Raw genomic sequence first — 19,557 nt, 5'->3', positions numbered from 1 at the left:
TGTGACGTCTCATCCCCTGGGGGGAGGGGAGGGGAGGAGAGGGGGTGTGACGTCTCATCCCCTGGGGGGAGGGGAGGGGAGGAGAGGGGGTGTGACGTCTCATCCCCTGGGGGGAGGGGAGGGGAGGAGAGGGGGTGTGACCGATCATCCCCTGGGGGGAGGGGAGGAGAGGGGGTGTGACGTCTCATCCCCTGGGGGGGGGGGGGAGGGGAGGAGAGGGGGTGTGACCGATCATCCCCTGGGGGGAGGGGAGGGGAGGAGAGGGGGTGTGACCGATCATCCCCTGGGGGGAGAGGAGGAGAGGGGGTGTGACGTCTCATCCCCTGGGGGAGGGGGGGGGGGGGGGGAAGAGAGGAGAGGGGGTGTGACCGATCATCCCCTGGGGGGGTCCCCGCTGAACTTTAAAATATACAACTTTCTGAGGCACACAGCCAGCATTCAGACACACCTGTAAGGCTTTGTTTTCCAAGAGGGTGGCATTACAATTGCACAGTAAAAGAAGCAATGAAGTATAAAATGTTGGACTCTGAAACTTATGCTACTATGTCTAAATGTGCAGCATTTGGGGAGGGGGACTTTTTAAGATCACTTTTTACTACTGGTGTAACAGAATATTGTTCTCAAACTGTATCTGCATTTTACAATGTTTTAAAGAAAATGCTACTCTCTGTAATGCCACCCTCTTGGAAAACAAAGCCTTACATTCTCCTACATTCTCCTACGTTCGAAGGAATAAAGCCCTCGCCTGTCCAACCTCTCGTGATCACTCAGACCCACGAGTCCCGGCAACATCCTCATAAATCTTCTTTGCACTCTTTCCAGTTTATCAATGTCTTTCCTATAACAGGGTTACAAAAACTGTCCACAATACTCCAAGTGCAGCCTCACCAACAACTCATACAACTATAACATAGTGTCCCAACTCCTATACTCAGTGCCCTGACTGATGAAGGCCAGTGTGCTAAATGCCTTCTTCACCACTCTGTCTACCTGTGCCGCCACTTCCAACAACTATGTACTTGTACTCCTGGGTCCCTCTGTTCCTCAACACTCCCCAGGGCCTTACCATTCACTGTACAAGTCCTACCCTGGTTTGACTTTCCAAAATGCAACACTCACACTTAAGACCATAAGACATAGGAGCAGAATTAGGCCACTTGTCCCATCGAGTCTGCTCCGCCATTCAGTCATGTCTGATATTTTTCTCATCCCCATTCTCCTGTCTTTTCCCCATCTCCCCGATCCCCTTATTAATCAAGAACATATATATTTCTGTCTTAAAGACAGTCAATGACCCGGCCTCCACAGCCTTCTGCGGCAAAGAGTTCCACAAATTCACCACTCTCTGGCTGAAGAAATTCCTCCTTATCTCTATTTTAAAGGATCGTCCCTTTCGCCTGAGGTTGTGCCTCTGTACTCTGTATTATCTGTACTGAAATCCATTTGCCAATCATCGACCCACTTCCCTAACCGATCAACTGATCAAGATCTCCCTGTAATTTTTGATAACCTTCTTCACTATCAGCGATACCTCCTAATTTAGTATCGTCTGCAAACTTGCTAACCATGCTTTTTATGGATTTTTAAATGGCCATCCATTTCTCTCTTTGACCTCTGCCCTCCCTGATCAGCTCTCTGCCATTGTCTACCTTCCTCTGCCTCTAATAATGGGTGTATTTTAACTATTATTTCCGCAAGCTATGTCTTGATGAGGTTTTTACCACTTCACAACTCTGTTCACTGCTGAGTTACCAGCTTAGTCTTACAATGTTCAGGAACTGTTTCTCTTCCACTGGAGATCATTTCCCTTCCACTTCTGAGCTTATATTAACCAACAAAATCTGATACATTTTTATTCCCTGTAATTCATTCTGCCCACCCTGAAACGTTAATCTTCTTTCTGTCTAAAAGGATGGTCTCTTTCCTAATGTTCACAATTAAAGGGCAGGAGATGGCTGACATTTAAGGGGACAGTAAATTAATAGAGGACAGAGATATGTCTAGTGTTATTATATGGTACCCAGATTAGATAAATTATTTATTTTTCTGTAATAAAATACATTTATTATTATTTCTTGCAGTAATATAATGCTGTAGCAATGTTATACATTTCCAGTCATAAAGTCATTACAGCACAGAAGGAATCCATTTGGTAACTCGAGTCCATGCTGACTCTCTGTATAACATTCCAGTCCCATTCCCACTCTACATCCCCATTCTCCTGAAAGTTTATTTCCTTCAAGTGCCCATCCACTTTCATTTATAAATAGAATCCTGTTCTGACTTTCTATCCTGTACTGACACTGATGACTTTTGTAAACTAATTTCACAGGACATTGAAAGAGGAATCACAGCCCGAAATCTCAAACGTCACGTCTAGATCTGACAGAGTCATATTCCTTGGGAGCTCAATATCATCGGACTTTGAATCTCGAAGGAGAAATGATTGTCCAGTCTGTTGATTTGAAAAGATTTCAAACATCAGTGTGACTGGAAAAGCACCAACACACTGCCACACTCGAGTGAGAGTGTTCCAGCGCACGGACTAAAGAGCTTTAACCAGTTACACAGCCTGAATAAATATCACATCATTCACAGCAGCGAGAGACTGTACCCGTGTTCTGTGTGTGGACGAGGCTTCAACGGATTGTCCACACAAGAGAGAGGCAAGGACACCTGCACCATGGAGAAACCATGGAAATGTGCAGACTGTGGGAAGAGATGCAGATACCCAAATGAGCTGGAAGCTCATCGGCGCAACCACACTGGGGAGAGACCATTCATGTGCTCTCAGTGTGGGGAGGGATTCACTCAATCATTCAACCTGCAGAGACACCAGCGAGTTCACACTGAGGAGAGACCGTTCACGTGTTCTCAGTGTGGGAAGGGATTCATTCAGTCATTCAACCTGCTGACACACCAGCGAGTTCACACTGGGGAGAGGCTGTTCACGTGTTTTCAGTGTGGGGAGGGATTCAGTCATTTATCCAGCCTGCGGCGGCACCAGCGAGTTCACACTGGGGAGAAGCCATTCACTTGCTCTCAGTGTGGGAAGGGATTCACTCGGTCATCTGACCTGCGGATACACCAGCGAGTTCACACTGGGGAGAGGCCATTCATCTGCTCTCAGTGTGGGAAGGGATTCGCTTGTTCATCCAACCTGCGGGCACATGAGCACATTCATACTGGGGAGAGGCCATTCACCTGCCCTCAGTGTGGGAAGGGATTCGCTCAGTCATCCCACCTGTTGAGACACCAGCGAGTTCACGAGTGATTCCAGAGGTTGGATTCTGCTGTTATTGTTTCTGCTCTCAATTACACCCAGGACTGCATTTTGTTCATTCTCACAGTTGGTCAATGGGGAGGGTCGGAGGGTGACCTTCCTGCATCTCTGACCCAAAACCATAAATCTGTGTCCCCCTCATCCTTGTCCCATCAGCTAATGGGAACAGCTTTTCTTTGTCCACCTTATCTAAACCTGTCAGAATCTTGTCCACCTCTATCAAATCTCCCCTCAACCTCCTTTGCTCCAAGAGGAACAACCTCAGCCTGACATCCCACAATAAAGAACAAACTAACAGAATATGTTAATACCTGAAATCAAATGGGAATGTTTAATTTCTGTTTTAAAGATATTGTGAATATATTGTCCTGGACAATAAAGGAATTGGAATAACTCATCTTGGGTGTGGTTGAATGGAATATATCAATCTGGTATCCACCTGCAGTCTAGTGAAAGTCTGGAATGTGTAGCTGGAAATCCCACCCTAACAGCACTGTGAGTGTACCTACACCTCAGGCATTATAGCAGTTCAAGAAGGCAGTGTTGGGGTTGATCGTGGCCGAGGCAGCTACATACAGCCACATATTCTGTTATAATTGAAGGACTGCAGATTGAATGTGAGGCATTATGGGACTGGACTATCTTGACCACATTCCTGTGACTGCTCAGTTTCTGCAATCACGGACCATTAAAGCTGCTCAGCAGGGCCCCAACAGAGGACCTGGTGAGAATATTTACTCAGAATGAGTTAGAATTAAACTGGGGCGGCACAGTGGCACAGTGGTTAGCACTGCTGCCTCACAGCGCCAGGAACCCGGGTTCGATTCCCAGCTTGGGTTACTGTCTGTGTGGAGTTTGCACATTCTCCCCGTGTCTGTGTAGGTTTCCTCCCGGTGCTCCGGTTTCCTCCCACAGTACAAAGAAATGCGGGTTAGGTGGATTGGCCATGCTAAATTGCCCCTTAGTGTCAGGGGGTCTTGCGAGGGTAAATGCATGGGGTTATGGGGATAGGGTCGGTGGGATTGTGGTTGGTGCAGACTTGATGGGCCGAATGGCCTCCTTCTGCACTGTAGAGATTCTATGAGATTATTGCAGGACCGGCTGGTGTTCAGCGACTGAGATACCTGGAATCTGTAAAAAAGGGGTCTGACTAATCAACAGACGGGGGTAGGTCGCTGACTAAGAAGTTAAGAAGCGTTTTCAGGCATGTTTAAATTATTTTATCATGAATTTGTGATAAGAACTGTGAGGGACTTGTGACCCGTAGTCGGTGAAGTGACGGTACACTCCAAGTAGCACTGGACTGAAAAGTGGACCTCTAAGAGTGGATTCTAATGGTTATAATCCAACCCAAGCATGGCCAGTGAAAAATTCAGAGCTCGAGTGGGGACTGGACAGATTTCTTACCTGTCTTTTGGAAACTAAGAGCAAGGAACTTATCGATAAAATGATTTGAGAATAGCGCCAACATTTTGAGTCTGGATGACACTTCATAGGAGCTCTCATGAAGGGTCATCCAGACTTGAAACGTTGGCTCTATTCTCTCCCTACAGATGCTGTCAGATCTGCTGGGATTTTCCAGCATTTTCTGTTTTTGTTTTACTTTTATAATAAATGATTCGGTCTGATTGGAATCCCCACGACCCTCCCGCAAAACAGAGAGAAAGTGGTGACAAAAGGAGAAAAAGGATATGGATGATAGAGTCTGGGTTCTGATTCTCTGAGCCCATGTAGAATTAACAAAATGAGTGAACCAGTTTATAAAGAACAGAAATTACCCATCCCTAACAATAACTGATCAAATTAAAATAGGTTGAGGAATATAACAAAACAATTAATAGATGAAGTTTAAAATCAAGTTTCTTTTGTTGTTAGAGAGGGGATTTTTCACAGGAACTTCATTGCAGTGTTAATGTAAGCTTACTTGAGATTAATTATAAACTTTAAGTTTTTTAAAGTTATTTTGTTAGAGGGGTTCAGAATACCTTGAGATTAAAAACTAATAAAGGCTATTGAAACAGGGTGGACTGACTTAGACTAATGTAGAATAAGGACCACAACGTGCCTTATTTATATTATACAAAGGTACTGTCTGCATAGAAACACATATAACCACTGGTAGAGAATTTAAACATGTATTTCAGATTTAAATATATACTTTTTGTACTAAAATGTATACCTTGGCCAAACTGCAGACTGCCCTAAAGCATAATGGGATAAAAGCTGAGTGAGACAGGCCACATTCTTTCAGAACAGTGAAGCCACAGAACACAGTTTTTATCAGTATGATTTATAGAAAATACCCACTTCCCAGACATTAGAATGAATAGAATTATTCATTTTTTACTGATGAGGGATAGCTCAGCAGACAGTGGAAAGGAACTTTTGAACCCTATAAGCTATGTAATAGAAGTTATCACAGAGTCACAGAATCCTACAGTGCAGAAGGAGGCCATTTGGCCCATCGAGTCTGCACCAACCAGAATCCCACCCAGGCCCTATCCCCATTTACCCTAGCTAGTCCGCCTGACACTAAGGGGCAATTTAGCATGTCTGATCCACTTAACCGGCACATCTTTGGATTGTGGGAGAAAACCTGAGCACCCGGAGGAAACCCACGCAGACACGGGGAGAATGTGCAAACTCCACACAGACAGTGACCCAAGCTGGGAATCGAACTCGGGTCCCTGGCGCTGTGAGGCAGCAGTGCTAACCACTGTGCCACTGTGCCGCCCGTGCTGTCAGTTAGAAAGCAACCTTTGAACCCTATGGACTTCCGTAAGTGAATGTTGCAAAGTAACAGTGGGCAGCAACTTTCAGATTCTACAGACCAATGAATTCCCATTCTTCCAGAAGATAGGATGTTATTGGCCAAGGTAAATATTGTGCACGAACATGATTGGAGCATCCAGTTAGGATGACAGAGTGGGCGGGTGAAATGAACTTTCAAAATAGTATAACTACACGGCCAATGTATTGTAACTTTAGAACGGAATTGGACTGCTCAGCTGCCTTTCTCAATAAGTAATGCCTTTAACCAGTATACTGTCTTTTGCAAATCTTTGTATTAACTGGGTTCAACTCAATACTTAGCCTCCGAGAAAAACCCCCATCATATGTGAGGTGAAGTAATTGTGTGCCAAGTTTTTTCTGCTCACTCCCGACCCCTTTAGGTTCTGTAGAAAAGTTAACCCTTTCAGCAGACAGTTCATTTCTTTATAAATCACCTGGAAACCCATGTGTCTATTTTAGTTTTTGATTGAGGATTTATGGGAACCACTTAAATGTGTAAATTTTAAGCGGAGCCTGGAGGAATTTGGAATAACTGTGAGGATTTTATCGTGTTATCACCTCAACCCCAGATAAAGAACAAAGATTTTGCAGCTGGCAACATGTTTGGGATTTTAAATCAACAAAGATTAGATGTTTCCTATAAAATCAGGCCTTGGAAGTTGGCTAAAAAAAGTTTAAGTTATAATGAAGGGGAATGAAGGATCTTGTGTCTTATTTTAATCAAGGAGTTGTGAGCTTAGACCATAAGACATAGGAGCAGAAATAGGCCACCAGACCCATCGAGTCTTCTCCGCTATTCAATCATGGCTGATATTTTTCTCATCCCCATTCTCCTGCCTTTTCCCCATAACCCCTGATCCCCTCATTAATCAAGAACCTATCTATCTCTGTCTTACAGACACTCAATGACCTGGCCTCCACAGCCTTCTGCGGCAAAGAGTTCCAAAGATTCACCACTCTCTGGCTGAAGAAACTCCTCCTCATCTCTGTTTTAAAGGATCATCCCTTTAGCTTGAGGTTGTGCCCTCTAGTTCTAGTTTTTCCTATAAGTTTCAATAAGATCTCCCCTCATCCTTCTAAACTCCAATGAGTGCAGGCCCGGAGTCCTCAACCATTCTTCATACGACAACAAGCTCTTCATTCCAGAGATCATTCTTGTGAAGCTCCTCCAGATCCTTTCCAACACCAGCATATCCTTCCTTAGATGTGGGGCTCAAAACTGCTCACAATACTCCAAATAGGGTCTGACCAGAGCCTTATACAGTTTAAGAAGTACATTGCTGCTCTTGTATTCTAACCCTCTTGACATGAATGCTAACATTGCATCTGCCTTCCAAACTGCCAACTAAACCTGCACGTTAACTTTAAGAGAATCTTGAACAATGACTCCCAAGTCCCTTTGTTCTTCTGATTGCCGAAGCATTTCCCCATTTAGGAAATAGTCGATGCCTCCATTCCTCCTCCCCAAGTGCATAATCTCACATTTTTCCACATTGTATTCCATCTGCCACTTCTTTGCCCACTCTCCTAGCCCATCAAAGTCCTTCTGCAGCCCCCCTGCTCCCTCAATACTACCTGTCCCTCTACATATCTTTGTATCATCTGCAAACTTAGCAACAGTGCCTTCAGTTCCATCTTCCAAATCATTAATGTACATTGTGAAATGTTTGTAGTGCTCTGTCACTTTAACAAGCTATAGCTGCGAGAGAGAATGCTGAGGATTCATTGTTTGAAATTTACGAGCTGTGAGAATCTGTGTGTTTCATTTGTTTTATGTGGATGTTTGCAGATGTGTTTTATCATTGTTTTGGGCTACATTTGTTAAGGTTTATCTTTCTGGGGAATTAACCTTATCTTGAGTCTTTAATTGAAGGCATTTCTGGAAGTTTCAAAACAGAACCACAAGAACGCTTAAGGAAGTAATTTTGGTCGTCGTTGTTGTAAAGCACATGCTAAGTTTCTCTGCTTGTGTATGGATGATATTTGTGGGTTGAATGCTTCAAGCTTTCAGGTTTTCTGTCTGTGATTTAAATCAAACAGATTTACAGGGATAGGGCAGGGGAGAGGGCCTGGGTAGGGTGCTCTGTTAGAGAGATGGTGCAGACTCGATGGTCCGAATGGTCCCTTCTGCACTGGAGGGATTCTATGATTCAATGAACACAGGAATGGTCAGGATTATTTCACATGTCCCAAATTTTAAATAACCATTACAATTAAAACTCTCTCATACTCACAGTCAAACAGATTTAAATCAAGGACGTGTAATTAATAAAGCTTTTTTTCACAAAAGTTGTGAACCTAGAACCACATTTACTGGCCAGAGACATGATTCCAGGATACTTTGCTAAACTTGTGGGAATTTTAATCCGGATTCAAACTCACACATGTGAGTATGAGAGAGTTTTAATTGTAATGGTTATTTAAAATTTGGGACATGTGAAATGATTCTGACCATTCCTGTGTTCATTGAATCATAGAATCCCTCCAGTGCAGAAGGGACAATTCGGACCATCCAGTCTGCACCATCTCTCTAACAGAGCACCTTACCCAGGCCCTCTCCCCTGCCCTATCTCTGTAATCTCACACATTTACCATGGCTAACCTATCTAACCCACACAGCTTGGGAGACGAAGAGGGAATTCAACATTGCAAATCCACTGAACCTGGGCATCTTTGGTCTGTGGGTGGAAACTGGAGCACCCGGAGGAAGCCCACGCAGACACAGGGAGAACATGCGAACTCCACACAGACATTCACCCAAGGCTGGAATTAAATGGGTCCCTGGCGCTGTGAGGCAGCAGTGCTAACCACTGTGCCACCATGTCACCCTATAGTTGAGGCCAAAACATTGTCTGATTTCAAGAAGATATGAGATATACTCTTGGGGCTAACGGGATCAAGGGATATGGGAGGCGGGTGGGGGGGGCGGTGGAATCAGGAAATTGAATTCGATGATCAGCCATGATGAAGATGAATGGTGGAGCAGGCTCAAGGGGCCGAATGGCCTTCTCCTGCTTCTAGTTTCTATGTATCTCTCCACTGGGCCAGCATTCCATCCAGTGGCACAGTGGTTCGCACTGCTGCCTCAAAAAAGCAAATACAACAATGGCTTTGGCATCTGCTACAATGTGACTGACAGTTTGACAACGGAGTCAAGGGCATCAGGAGCAAAAGATACCCTGGGAGATGGAGAAGAATGTGACGGAGATTACGAGCGGGTCCTTGATCGGTTTTCTAAAGAGATTCAGAAAGGAAATAGTGAGTTGGAAAAAGTCCAGAATAAATTAATTTACAGTTACATTGGAAACCTGTGCCTCACAGCTGAGTACAAAATATAAAGAGTTGAGGGAACTGGTGGATAAGCTGCAGAATGGAGCTGATTGCTGGCAGGAGAGCACGTCTGACCTGGACAATCAGTTACATTGGGAACAGGGGGCAGATGATAGGGTGAGTGGAGCTCAGAAAAATCTACTGCTGTTCGGCCAAACTCTGGAACAAGATATTGATTTACAGTCAGAAAATATCAGATCAAGTGAAGAGTTAGAAAATGCCGTGGGGACTTTGAGGAAGTTAATTCAGCCACAAAGTGACACCTCCCTGAAGCAGACCACTCCCAATGTTTTGCTAACATCAAACAACCTGAGACACAAATCAGTCACCAGTGAGCAGATGTAGTTGTTTTCTCCAAAAAAAGAATCACTGAAAGCACTCCTCCCTCTCCTCTGCCTCTCCTGTGTGATAAGGGAATGCAGGTGTGTGAGGTTAGCCATGACCTTTGCACCGTCATGATCCACAACGCTTACTCCAAGTTGGTTTGCTCAGTTGAAGGAATACCGGACATTTGAGTCATAATTGTTGAGGCAGGGCGTTGTTTGCAAGCATCACAGATTCGAAGAATTAGTTTGGAAAGGGAATAAAAATTAATTTAATTTGAACAGCCGTGAGTTTCTGTTTGAAATAAATTCAGACTGTACTAAAATGTGAAAGGAATGTATTTGGGTTTGAAATTAACTTGTTCAAGGTTAGAATTGTGAAGGACAATTTGCTCCCAAAACAGAAAGATAAGGCTGCAGTTTGGCAGCAAACCAGTTCCAACTTTCCAAAACATCCGAGTTAAAATTGTTGAGATTCAGTTAACAACACATTTCACAAAGTATTTCTTTCAACTTTGATTAAGTAGCAAATATTGAAAATTGAAATTGGTGTTCAAAAAAGGAGAGATAAAAGAGATGAAATTTGAACAAAATTGAAGAAAATAACATGAGAGAAGTTTTTTAAATTATGTAAATTGACACAATTGCCAAGTTTCCTCTGCCCACTCCCCGCCTCGCTCGGTTCCACAGAGAAGTTAACCCTTTCAGCAGACAGCTGATTTTTATAAATCTCCACACAGCCTTTGTTTTTTAATGTAACCTGTGATTGGACACATTAACTCACTGGGATCTTGGCCAGAGCCAGATGGATTGTTTATGGGTTTTTTTTAAACAGGTGATGACGGTTTCACTCACAAACAATCCGAGTGAAGGCAGCAGTTTTGAGAATTAAAGCAGAGAATAAAAGACTTTACTTTTCAGAAACCCAACAAGCCTGCTTTTGAGATTGGAATTGATAAATATCTGATGTGAGTTGCTATTTCAAGCATTTAAAATGGAAATTACCTGGTGTTTAAGGGAAAGAACAAAGTTGATAATGCCTGGAATCAAACAGAAATGTTTGGTTTCTGTTAAAAGATATTATGAGAATATTTAATGATTTATTTAACTCTAAAGATTCTCGAGAACTCCTGAAAGTGTAGTTTAAAGGAATCCATACATTTGGGTGTTTATGAAGATTTGAGTGAAAGGGAAGTCGAGATGAGATGAATGAGGTGACAGTTTTCTCTTGGAGATACTTGTTTCTTTGTCTATGAATTATTTGAGAGAACTGAATTTGATAATCTGGCCTCCATCTGAGACATTATTCCCAGAAATCCTCAATTTTAAACTAAAATAGACACCTGAGTTTCCGGGCAGTCACAGGAATATGGTCAAGATAGTCCAGTCCCACAATGCCTCACATTCAATCTGCAGTTCTTCAATTATAACACAATATGTGGCTGTATGTAGCTGCCTTGGCCATGGTCAACCCCAAGGGTGCCTTCTTGAACTGCTGCAATGCCTGAGGTGTACGTACACCCACAGTGCTGTTAGGGAGGGACTTCCAGTTACTGAGAGAGACAAGAGATGAAATTGCTGGGCCTCTGACAGAAATCTTTGTTTCTTCATTGGACACAGGTGAGGTCCCAGAGGATTGGAGAATAGCAAATGTGGTCCCGTTATTTAAGAAGGGTAGCAAGGATAACCCGGGTAATCATAGGCCAGTGAGCTTGACGTCCGTGGTAGGGAAATTGTTGGAGAAGATTCTTAGAGATAGGATCTGTACACATTTAGAACTGAATAATCTCATTAGCAATAGACAACATGGTTTTGTGCGAGGGAGGTCATGCCTCACAAATTTGGTTGAGTTTTTTGAGGCGGTGACAAAAATGACTGACGAGGGAAGGGCCGTGGATGTCGTCTACATGGATTTTAGTAAAGCATTTGACAAGGTCCCTCATGGCAGGCTGGTGCAAAAGGTTAAATCTCACGGGATCAAAGGTGAGCTCGCTAGATGGGTACAGAACTGGTTTGGCCATAGAAGACAGAGGGTAGCAGCGGAGGGGTCTTTTTCTGATTGGAGGTCTGTGACTAGTGGTGTTCCGCAGGGCTCTGTATTGGGACCTCTGCTGTTTGTGATATATATAAATGATTTGGAAGAAGATGTAGCAAGTCTGATTAGTAAGTTTGCGGACGACACAATGATTGCTGGAGTTGTGGATTGTGATGAACATTGTCAGAGAATACAGCAGGACATAGATAGGCTGGAAAATTGGGCGGAGAAATGGCAGATGGAACTTAATCCAGATAAATGCGAAGTGATGCATTTTAGTAGATCTAATGCAGGGGGAGCTATACAATAAATGGCAGAACCATCAGGAGTATAGACACACAGAGGGATCTGGATGTGCAAGTTCACAGAACCTTAAAGGTGGCAACACAGGTGGAAAGGGTGGTGAAGAAGGCATATGGCATGCTTGCTTTTATTGGACGGGGCATAGAGTATAAAAGTTGGGGTCTGATGGTGCAGATGTATAGAACGTTGGTTCGGCCGCATTTGGAATACTGCGTCCAGTTCTGGTCGCCACACTACCAGAAGGACGTGGAGGCTTTGGAGAGAGTGCAGAAAAGGTTAACCAGGATGTTGCCTGGTATGGAGGGTATTAGCTATGAGGAGAGATTGAGTAAACTAGGGTTGTTCTCCCTGGAAAAACAGAGGTGGAGGGGCGGCCTAATAGAAGTTTATAAAATTATGAAGGGCATAGATAGGGTGAACAGTTGGAAGCTTTTTCCCAGGTCAGAAACGACAAACAGAAGGGGTCACAAGTTCAAGGTAAGGGGGGGCAAGGTTCAATACAGATATGCAGGGGACGTATTTTAATGATAACCATATGAACAGACTGGGAATAGAGGGATACAAACGGATGGTCTCGTTAGGAACACATGATCGGTGCAGGCTTGGAGGGCCGAAGGGCCTGTTCCTGTGCTGTATTGTTCTTTGTTCTTTAAAATAGACACGTGTTTCCGGGCAGTCACAGGAATATGGTCAAGATAGTCCAGTCCCACAATGCCTCACACTCAATCTGCAGTCCTTCAATTATAACAGAATATGTGGCTGTATGTAGCTGCCTTGGCCATGGTCAACCCCAACCCCAAGGGTGCCTTCTTGAACTGCTGCAATGCCTGAGGTGTACGTACACCCACAGTGCTGTTAGGAAGGGAGTTCCAGCTACATATTCCAGACTTTCACTAGACTGTAGGTGGATATCAGATTGACATATTCCATTCAACCACACCCAAGGTGAGTTATTCCAATTCCTTTATTGTCCAGGACAATATATTCACAATATCTTTAAAACAGAAATTAAACATTCCCATTTGATTTCAGACAGTAACATATTCTGTTAGTTTGTTCTTTATTGTCAATGTCAGGCTGGTGTTGTTTTCCTTGGAGCAAAGGAGGTTGAGGGGAGATTTGATAGAGGTGGACAAGGTTCTGACAGGTTTAGATAAGGTGGACAAAGAAAAGCTGTTCCCATTAGCTGATGGGACAAGGACGAGGGGGGACACAGATTTCTTGTTTTGGGTCAGAGATGCAAGAGAGGGGGAGTGGGGGGCGGGGGGGGGGGGGGCGGTGGAGATGTGAGGAAGAATATTCTGATGCAGTGAATGGTGATGACCTGGAACTCGCTGCCTACGAGGGTGGAGGAAGTAGCGACAATAAACAATTAAAAAGGAAATTGGATGGGCATTTGGGATGTTCCAAACAGAATGAAGAACAAAGAAAATTACAGCACAGGAACAAGCCCTTTGGCCCTCCAAGCCTGGAGCAACCATGCTGCCCGTCTGAACTAAAACCCCCTACCTTTCCGGGGACCATATCCCTCTGTTCCTATGCTATTCATATATTTGTCAAGACACATCTTAAAAGTCACTGCCGTATCTGCTTCCACTACCTTCCCCGGCAACGGGTTCCAGGCACCCACCACGCTCTGTGTAAAAAACCTGCCTTGTACATCTCCTTTAAACCTTGCCCCTCGCACCTTAAACCTATGCCTCTCGTAATTGACTCTTCCACCCTGGGAAAAAGCGTCTGATTATCCACTCTGTCCATGACCCTCATAATCTTGTAGACTTCTATCAGGTCGCCCCCCTCAACCTCCGTTGTTCCAGTGAGAACAAACCAAGTTTCTCCAACCTCTCCTCATAGCTAATGCTACCAGGCAACATCCTGGTAAATATTTTCCATACCCTCTCCAAAGCCCCCACTTCCTTCTGGTAGTGTGGTGACCAGAAATGAACACTAGATTCCAAGTGCGGTCTAAATAAGGTTCTATAAAGCTGCAACATGACTTACCAATTTTTAAACTCAATGCCCCGGCCGAAGAAGGCAAGCATGCCGTATGCCTTCTTGATTATCTTCTCCACCTCATTGCCACTTTCAATAACCTGTGCACCTGTACACCCAGATCCCTCTGCCTATGAATACTCTGAAGGGTTCTCCATTGACTGTATATTTCCCATCTGTATTAGACCTTCCAAAATGCATTACCTCACATTTGTCCGGATTAAACTTCATCTGCCATCTCTCTGCCCAAGTCTCCAACTGATCTATATCCTGCTGTATCCTCTGCCAGTCCCCATCGCTATCCGCAATTCCACCAACCTTTGTGTCGTCCACAAACTTACCAATCAAACCAGTTACATTTTCCTCCAAATCATTTATATATATTACAAACAGCAAAAGTCCCAGCACTGATCCCTGAGGAACGTCACTTGTCACAGCCCTCCATTCAGAAATGTACCTTTGCACTGCCAACCTCTGTTTTCTTCTGACTCAATATCTCTAAACTTCCTAACACCCTGTCACTCTGTGATCCTTGTGACATTTGAAACCAGGTATTCACAAAAAGGTTCAAAGAGCATCAGCCCACTGGAGGCTGTGACCGGCCAGTCCAGCACAAAGAAACCCTCTGACCCTTCCCATTGACCAACTGTGAGAATGAACAAAATGCAATCCTGGATGCAACTGAGAGCAGAAACAATAACAGCAGAATCCAACCCCTGTCATCACTCGTGAACTCGCTGGTGTCTCAGCAGCCGGGATGAAACGCTGAAACCCTTCCCACACTGAGAGCAGGTGAATGGCCTCTCCCCAGTGTGAACTGGCTGATGTGTCCGCAGGGTGGATGACCGAGTGAAGCCCTTCCCACACTGAGAGCAGGTGAATGGTTTCTCCCCTGTGTGAACTCGCTGGTGTGTCCGCAGGTCGGGTAACCGAGTGAATCCCTTCCCACACTGAGAGCAGGTGAACGGCCTCTCCCCAGTGTGAACTCGCTGGTGTGTCTGCAGGCTGGATAACTGAGTGAATCCCTTCCCACACTGAGAGCAGGTGAATGGCCTCTCCCCAGTGTGAACTCGCTGGTGTGTCTGCAGGCTGGATAACTGAGTGAATCCCTTCCCACACTGAGAGCAGGTGAATGGCCTCTCCCCAGTGTGAACTCGCTGGTGTGTCCGCAGGTGGGATGACTGAATGAATCCCTTCCCACATTGAGAGCAGGTGAATGGTCTCTCCCCAGTGTGAACTCGTTGGTGTGTCCGTAAGCTGGAGAACTGATTAAATCCCTTCTCACACTGAGGGCAGATGAACAGCCTCTCCCCAGTGTGGCTGCGCCGATGAGCTTCCAGCAGACATGGGGCTCTGTATCCCTTCCCACAGTCCCCACATTTCCATGGTTTCTCCATGGTGCAGGTTTCCTTGCCTCACTCTTGGGTGGACAATCAGTTGAAACTTCGTCCACACACAGGACAAGATTACAGTCTCTACCCGCTGTGAATGGTGTGATATTTATTCAGACTGTGTAACTGGTTAAAGCTCTTTAGTCAGTGCATTGGAACACTCTCACTCAAGTGTGGCAGTGTGTTGATGCTTTTTCACTCACACTGACATTTCAAATCTTTTCAAATCGACAGACTGGACAATCATTTCTCCTTCTGGATTCAAAGTCCGATGATATTGAGGTCCCAAGGAACACGATTCTGTCACGCCTAGACGTGACGTTTGAGATTTCGGCCTGTGATTCCTCTTTCAATATCCTGAAAATGAGTTTCCAAAAGTCATCAGTGTCAGTACAGGATAGAAATTCAGAACAATTTCTATGGAACATTCTTTCCTCTCTCATTCCCCAAAAGCTGTAAATCTCCATCCCACACACTCTCTCCCCATTCTCAGCAGGTCTGGCAGCACCTGGATGGAGAGAAAAGAACTGATGTTTCAGAGCTTTGACAAAGGGTCATTTCGTCAAGAAACATCAGCTCTTTTCTCTCCTTACAGATGCTGCTAGACCTGCTGAGATTTTCCAGCATTTTCTCCCTTGGCTTCAGACGCCAGCATCCGCAGTAATTTGCTTTTATAAGGCTGCAGATACCTCCTCCCAAGTAACGAGCGTGTGCCCAAGACATCACCACTTGTTTCCCTTATTTCTTTAGCCCTCATGGTGCTCTCCGCAGTAAACACAGAGGAGAAGTATTCATTAAAAATCTCACCCATCTCCTGTAGCTCCACACACAGATGGCCATACTGATTTTTAAGGGGATCTATTCTCTCTCTAGCCACCGTCTTACTCTTAATATAGCTATAGAACCTCTTGGAATTTTCTTTAATCTTACCTGCCAGATCCATATCAGACCCTCTTTTTGTCCTCCTGATTTCCCTCCTCAGTATTTTCTTACACTTTTTATAGTCAGAGTGATTCACTTGTCCCCGATTGCCTAAACCCAATGTATGCTTCCTTCTTTTACCTGACCAGAGCCTCAATGTCCCTTGTCTGCCAGAGATCCTTAAATTTACCATTCTTTCCCTTCATCTTAACAGGAATATACTGCCCCTGGATTCTTGATATCACACTTTTAAAACCTCCCATTTGCCAGTCATTCCTTTCCCTTCAAACAAACTCACCTAATCGACATCTGCTCGATCCTGCCTAATGCCCACAAAAGTGGCCCTGCTCCAGTTTAGGGCCTTGACCTGTGGACCTGTCCTATCTTTTTCCTGAACTATTTTGAAACTATTGGTGCTCCCAATAGTGCTCCCTGACTGACACTTCAGTCACTTGCTCCACCTCATTTCTTAACTGTCTAATAGAAAGTGAGTCCAGGAATTGATAATGAAAAATAAGGAGCTGGGAGATGAATTGAACAAGTATTTTGCCTCGGTGTTCACAATAGAGGATACAGTTAAAACTCAGAAACAGCTGGAAATCAGAAAACAGAAGTGTGGGATGAACTCTGAAAAAGCACAATTCCCAGGGAAGTGGTCCTCAGCAAACTGTTGGAGCTGTGGGCTGATGAGTCCTCGGGTCCTGCTGGGCTTCATTCTCGGGTCTTAACAGAGTGAGATCGTTGATGTGTTGTTCAATTTTCTAAAATTCCCCATCGGGCATTGGATAAAGGGAAACCGGTGGATGTGCTGTACTCAGATTTCCAGAAGACATTTGATGAGGTGCCACATCAAAGGTTATTGCAGCAAATAAAAGTTCATGCTGTGGGGATAACATATTGGCGTGGATAGAAGATTGGCTAACAGCAAACAGTGGGCAGAAATGGATCATTTTCTGGTTCGAGAGAGCGAGAAACCTGGACCAACCTTTCCAGAGTCTGCACCCTCACTGGATTCACTTCCTTTCTCTTCAGTTGCTGCAAGTCCCCAATTTCCCCCAGAATGAGAAAAGAAATGGAAAGGGGGTTGAAGAGAAAGTGTTTTACTCACAGATGTTTGAGACAGGAGGAAGTTTGAGTCTGTCTGAAGATCAATCTTCATTCACACAAAGCCCACACTCTGATTGGCTGGAAGACCAGAGTCCTTCCGGTCCTCCAACTCTTCCCATTGGTCAACACCTCAGCATGAAGATCAGAGGGTGGGTTCTCCCCCGCACATGCGCAGCTTCCCCTCTCCCTCGCACATGTGTAGTCCTGGGCCGGGGGGAGGGAGAGCTCACTGAGCGGCTTCTCGCTCTTGCTGGAGCCGTCAGCCGGTTGCCTGGAAACCTTGGTTCAAGGAGGTGTAGGGGGAGGGGAACAATGGGTGGGGGCGGGGCTCCTGGGTCCGCGCGCCCGGGCCTGAGAACTGGAACCCAGAGACGTCACCGCGAAGCAGAGTGATTCCTATTGGCTGATTCAGGCAGGACACTATTGTGACGTCACAATGCGGAAGTTGTCCAATGAGCTTCAGAGTGAAACTCCCTCCTCTGTTCAACATCTGGGAGGAAATCAATGTTTCCCCCTTTCCATTTCTTTTCTCATTCTGGGGGAAGTTGGGGACTTGCAGCAACTGAAGGAAATGAAGTGAATTCGGTCTGTATATTCCACACATTTTTACTCCAGTAATGTAGACATTTATCTGTCTGGCATCCTGCATGGAAATTTTCAGCTCTCTGCATCCAGGGCAAGAAGCAGTGAGCATGGATCTGTCAATCACACATGAGGACGGCCTCAACCGGGATCTTGGGTTCATGTCACACTATCTGTAACCCCCACGACTTGCCTGGGCTTGCAAAATCTCACTAACTGTCCTGGCTGGATACAATACACATCTCTTTAACCTGTGCTTAACCCTCTCTCCACTCACATTGTCTGTACCTTTAAGACTTGATTACGTTTAAAGACTCGTATTCCAACCATTATCTTGTAAATTGAGTTTGTGTCTTTATATGCCCTGTTTGTGAACAGAACTCCCACTCACCTGATGAAGGGGCAGTGCTCTGAAAGCTTGTGGCTTGTGCTACCAAATAAACCTGTTGGATTTTAACCTGGTGTTGTGAGATTACTTACTGTGCTTACCCCAGTCCAACGCCGGCACATCTTTGGACTGTGGAAGGAAAACCGGAACATCCGGAAGAAACCCACACAGACACGGGGAGAATGTAGAAACTCTGCACAGACAGTGACCCGAGGCTGGAATTGAACCCGGTCCCTGGCGCTGTTAGGCAGCTGCACTAACCACTGTGCCACCGGGCCACATGTCAGTGCCATCGCCCGACTCCAGCCCAGTCTCAGCTCATCTGGAACCCTCACCCATTCCATTGTGACCTCACACCCTCACCCATTCCATTGTGACGTCACACCCTCACCCATTCCATTGTGATGTCACACCCTCACCCATTCCATGGTGACGTCACACCCTCACCCATTCCATTGTGACGTCACACCCTCACCCATTCCATTGTGACGTCACACTCTCACCCATTCCATTGTGACGTCGGGGCTTCACTCTCCGATCACAATCCCTGCCGGCCTCCCACATGCAGCCTCAATGGCGGCAGTCAGCCCGGGTCTAACACTACAAGCTGCCGCTCCATTTGGTACAAAGGGGGGGAACCGGGAAGTTCATTTCCGGGGTTTGGGTTTGAACAACATGTTTACAAAGCCTCTCGACCCACCCGCCACATTTATCATTCCCCGCACGCCGCCCTCTACCTCGTATTGATCTCGCTTCCAAACTAAAACCGGCCGTCCGTCGCCATTACCCGCACTGATGTGGAGATGCCGGCGTTGGACTGGGGTAAACACAGCAACAAGTCAAACAACACCAGGTTAAAGTCCAACAGGTTTATCTGGTTCACCCGCACTGCGCATGCTTCAGGTCCCGCCCCTCATTCATTCCGATTGGTTGGAGGACCAGCCGCTCCCGTTCGGTCCTCCAGTCCCGCCCCTCATTCACTCCGATTGGTTGGAGGACCAGCCGCTCCCGTTCGGTCCCCCAGCCCCGCCCCCTCTTCCTATTGGTCCGGAGCTGCCGTCAATCAGTCCCCCGGCATTGTGATGTGGAGCATGCGCAGTGTCATTGCT

General features: G+C 45.5%; 2 protein-coding genes across 3 annotated transcripts in view; one reads left to right on the top strand and one right to left on the bottom strand.

Annotated features, from left to right (window-relative positions):
- The window catches only part of LOC144483724 (uncharacterized), a 231,012-nt gene that overhangs the window by 32,139 nt on the left and 179,316 nt on the right, over window positions 1-19,557 (top strand). The window contains exons 2-3 of the mRNA XM_078202264.1: window positions 3,008-3,246; window positions 12,726-12,731. Of these exons, the coding sequence (XP_078058390.1) occupies window positions 3,008-3,246; window positions 12,726-12,731 (245 nt within the window). The remainder of the gene's footprint in view (window positions 1-3,007; window positions 3,247-12,725; window positions 12,732-19,557) is intronic.
- LOC144483770 (uncharacterized) lies at window positions 10,058-19,338 on the bottom strand. 2 transcript variants are annotated; one of them, XM_078202319.1, is made up of 2 exons: window positions 18,452-19,338; window positions 10,058-15,807 (listed from the first exon to the last, which is right to left on the bottom strand). In XM_078202319.1, exon 2 carries the CDS (start codon window positions 15,454-15,456, stop codon window positions 14,782-14,784), a length of 675 nt encoding a protein of 224 aa, XP_078058445.1. In that variant the 5' UTR covers window positions 15,457-15,807; window positions 18,452-19,338; the 3' UTR covers window positions 10,058-14,781. The 2 variants fall into 2 exon arrangements, with proteins under 2 accessions (XP_078058445.1, XP_078058446.1); XM_078202320.1 differs by having other exon boundaries at window positions 19,186-19,311.

The sequence above is a fragment of the Mustelus asterias genome, unplaced genomic scaffold (genome assembly GCF_964213995.1).
Source record: "Mustelus asterias unplaced genomic scaffold, sMusAst1.hap1.1 HAP1_SCAFFOLD_77, whole genome shotgun sequence".
In the NCBI taxonomy this organism is placed as follows: domain Eukaryota; kingdom Metazoa; phylum Chordata; class Chondrichthyes; order Carcharhiniformes; family Triakidae; genus Mustelus; species Mustelus asterias.
The sequence above is the reverse complement of the archived record's forward strand: the minus strand, read 5'-3'. Positions and strand labels throughout refer to the sequence as shown.

What these genes read in the sequence shown, in the direction of transcription:
- LOC144483770 (XM_078202319.1), bottom strand. Translation starts at nt 15,456, where the DNA reads ATGGAGAAACCATGGAAATGTGGGGACTGTGGGAAGGGATACAGAGCC.